Raw genomic sequence first — 3337 nt, forward strand, 5'->3', positions numbered from 1 at the left:
CCTGGGGGGGGGGGGGGGGGGGTCGTCTTTCTTGTGTCTGTTGTCTTCGCGCTGAGCAAAGTATTCATGGATTCGCCAGAAATAGACAGAGACGCGATGCAAACATATTAAAAAAACGTTTATCTCAAGAAAAGATTCTAATGAGGAAAAACGAACAGCCCACTAACCTCATACATCATAAAGACTATACACCCACATTGGATTGGATTGGAGACAACTTTATTTATGCCTGCAGTTGGGCGCTCGCGCGCCCCGACGAGGGCCTACGTCATCCTCGAAGTCGCCGTTACTCGGCGCGGGTCTCCGCTCACCGTTGCCGGCTCGCTGGGTCCGTGCCTTCCCAGCGCCTCGTGGACCTGCTGGACGGCCCAGAGCTGATCGTCTCGGTCGTAGCTCTTCGCGGCTGCCTCGAGCCGCGGTGGGAGTGTTCTTGATTTTGCTTCTTCTGGATATTTAACGCAGTCCCACAAGATGTGCGTGTAGTCTGCGGTCTCCCTCCGGCAGACTCTGCACATATATGTCGGATATGTCTCGGGGTACATGCGATTCATCAGTCTCGGGCTCGGTAGCGATCTGGTCTGGAGCTGTCTCAGTACTACCGCCTCCGCTCGACTCAGTTTCGTGTGCGGGGTTGGGAGATTCCTGCGAGCCAGGCAGTAGGCCTTCATGATTTCATTGTAATCCGTCATGCGGTCCTTGGTTCCGAACCACGTCAGACGGTCTGTCGCCGGGGCGCGGTTGGTTAGCGCTCGCGCCGCTGCGTGTGCCGTCTCATTATGGTTCTCATTGCGTTTCGACGCGTCGCCCGCGTGCGCCGGGAACCACTTGAGCCGAACTTTTCCTTCTTCTAGTTTGACCGCTGGCAGTATGCTCTCAGCCTCCCTGCAGATTTGGCCTTTGGCGAAGTTTCCCACCGCCTGTCTTGAGTCACTCAGCACCGTGTGGCAGTCTGCGTCGGCCAGGGCGATGGCTACCTCCTCCGCTTGTTCCGCTCCGGTGCTTCTCACGCTCGCTGCCGTCTTCGTGGCGCCGGTTGACGCCTCTATGACGACCGCTGCGAAGGCGTTCTGTTGGTATTCGGTCACGTCCACGTACCGCGCGTGTTCGCCGTTGGCATGCTGGTCGATGAGAGCCTTGGCCCTCGCCGCTCTTCTTCCCTTGTTGAACTCGGGATTCGTATTCTTCGGTATGGGGTCGATTCTGGTCTGGCGTTGGACCTCTTCGGGGACGGGGAGCCTCATCTCCACCTCGTTCGAGCGTCTAATTCCCAGATCGTCCAGTATCTTCCTCCCGGCTTTGGTCATGGACAGCCGCTCCAGTTGAGAGGTCCATTGCGCTTCGGCTATTTCTTCGAGCGTATTGTGTATCCCGAGTTGTAACAAGCGGGTCGTGCTTGTGGACTCGAACAGGCCCAGCGCCGTCTTGTACGCTCTTCTGATGAGCACGTTGAGTTTATTTCCTTCGTGTTGCAGCCGTCTGCGGTAGGCTGCAACGTACGCGACGTGGCTGATGACGAAGGATTGGACGAGCCTAATTAGGCTCTCCTCTCTCATGCCAGCCTTTCGGGAAGTGACTCGTTTGAGGAGTCGAATCGCGTTGGTTGCTTTTGCCTTGAGACGGGTGATGGTTTCGCCGTTTCTTCCGTGCTTTTCGATGACAATGCCTAGGATCCTAATTTTGCCGACCTCGGGGATCACGTTGCCGGATTTGGTGACGATTCTGATTTTTTCGTTTTCGCGTTGTCTGGTCTTGCCTCTGCTGTTTTTGGTAGGTGGGAGTGTGAGAAGCTCTAATATGCTCGGCGAACATCTCAGTCCGGTGCCTTCCTGCTGGTATTCTATTGCGTCGACGGCGGCTTGCATCGCGCCCTCGATGTGGACGTCGCTGCCACCGGTCACCCATAGCGTGATATCGTCCGCGTAGATGGTGTGCCTGACGTCTTCGATGTGCCCGAGCTTTTCGGCCACTCCGATCATTACCAGGTTGAACAGCATCGGCGAAAGGACCGAGCCCTGCGGTGTGCCGGTGCTCCCGAGCTTCTTCTCTTGCGTCTGTAGGTCGCCTGCTCGTAGCTCGACGGTCCTGTCCGTGAGGAAGTCCTTGATATAGTTGTAGGATCTTTCGCCCATGTTGAGCTTGGAGACTTGGGACAGAATCGCCGAGTGTTTCAGCTTATCGAAGGCGCTCTGCAGGTCGAGCCCTAGGATTGCTTTGTTGTCGCGGGCGCTGCCGCCATCATCGATGATTTGGTATTTGAGCTGCAGCATCGCGTCCTGCGTGCTGAGGTGCTGTCTGAAGCCGATCAAAGTGGCCGGGTACAGCCCTTCTCGTTCCAGGTAGTCGTGCCACCTGTTGAGCAGGACGTGCTCCAGCACCTTGCCCACGCAGGACGTGAGCGAGATGGGCCGGAGGTTATCCGTATCCGGCGGCTTCCCCGGCTTGGGGATCAGGATGGTCTTGGCTGACTTCCACAGCAGCCCGCCCGCTCTCCAGCACTTGTAGTATTTTGCGAGCTTTCAATTGAGTCGTCATCGAGGTTCTTGAGCGCCTTGTTCGTGACGAGGTCCGGGCATGCTGCCGACCGGCTGTTGAGGTGGTGCAGGGCCGCGGGTACCTCCTCGACGTCGGTGGCACGATCGAGCTTCGCGTTAGGCAGGCCGCTGTACGGCGCGTGTTGTTCGGTAGGTGTAGTGGGCAGGTATTTGTCGTTAATGCGCCTGGTGACTTCGTCGACGCCGTGTGCTGAGACCGCCCGATTTATGAGCCTGGCGAGTCTGTCTCTTTGGTGCGACTTGGTCTTGGTTTCGTCGAGCAGGTGCCGCAGCAGGTTCCACGTCTTCCCGCTGTGCATCTGCCCGTCTGCCGCGTTGCAGATCTCGTTCCACTGTTGCGTGCAGAGAGCGCGGCAGTGATCCTCGATCGCTCGGTTCAGCTCCGCCACCTTCTTTCTCACTCTGCGGTTAAGCCGTTGTTTCTTCCAGCGATTGGGTATCGACTGTTTGGCTTCGATGAGATGCGCAAGCCGGCTGTCTACTTTGTCGATCTCCGCGCCCGTTTCAATCTCTTTGGTCGCGTCGCGTACGCTCTTGGTGATTTCGGCCGTCCACGAGTCGATGTCTTCGATCTCGTCGTCCCCGTCGCTCTTCTGGCTTCTGGCGTCTCGAAAGGCATCCCAGTCTATCCATCTGTGTGTTTTGATGCTGGTGTTGTTGTGTTCCGGTATTCCGATTTCCACGATGGTGTGGTCGCTGCCTAGGTCGGTCCCCGTGTTTCTCCAGGGGATCGCACCCCGGATGTCGTTCTTGACGAACGTGAGGTCCGGAGTGGTGTCCCGGGA

At 57.4% G+C, this 3337-nt stretch overlaps 1 protein-coding gene across 1 annotated transcript; it reads right to left on the bottom strand.

Annotated features, from left to right (window-relative positions):
* Window positions 1-236: 236 nt before the first annotated feature.
* On the bottom strand, window positions 237-2329 carry LOC126547613 (uncharacterized). The gene has a single exon (XM_050195510.3). The coding sequence runs from the start codon at window positions 2265-2267 to the stop codon at window positions 264-266; it is 2004 nt and encodes a 667-aa protein (XP_050051467.1). The 5' UTR covers window positions 2268-2329; the 3' UTR covers window positions 237-263.
* Window positions 2330-3337: the final 1008 nt, after the last annotated feature.

This window comes from Dermacentor andersoni, chromosome 1 (genome assembly GCF_023375885.2).
Source record: "Dermacentor andersoni chromosome 1, qqDerAnde1_hic_scaffold, whole genome shotgun sequence".
In the NCBI taxonomy this organism is placed as follows: domain Eukaryota; kingdom Metazoa; phylum Arthropoda; class Arachnida; order Ixodida; family Ixodidae; genus Dermacentor; species Dermacentor andersoni.

Coding starts and splice junctions, on each gene's coding strand:
- LOC126547613 (XM_050195510.3), bottom strand. CDS start 2,267: ATGCTGCAGCTCAAATACCAAATCATCGATGATGGCGGCAGCGCCCGC.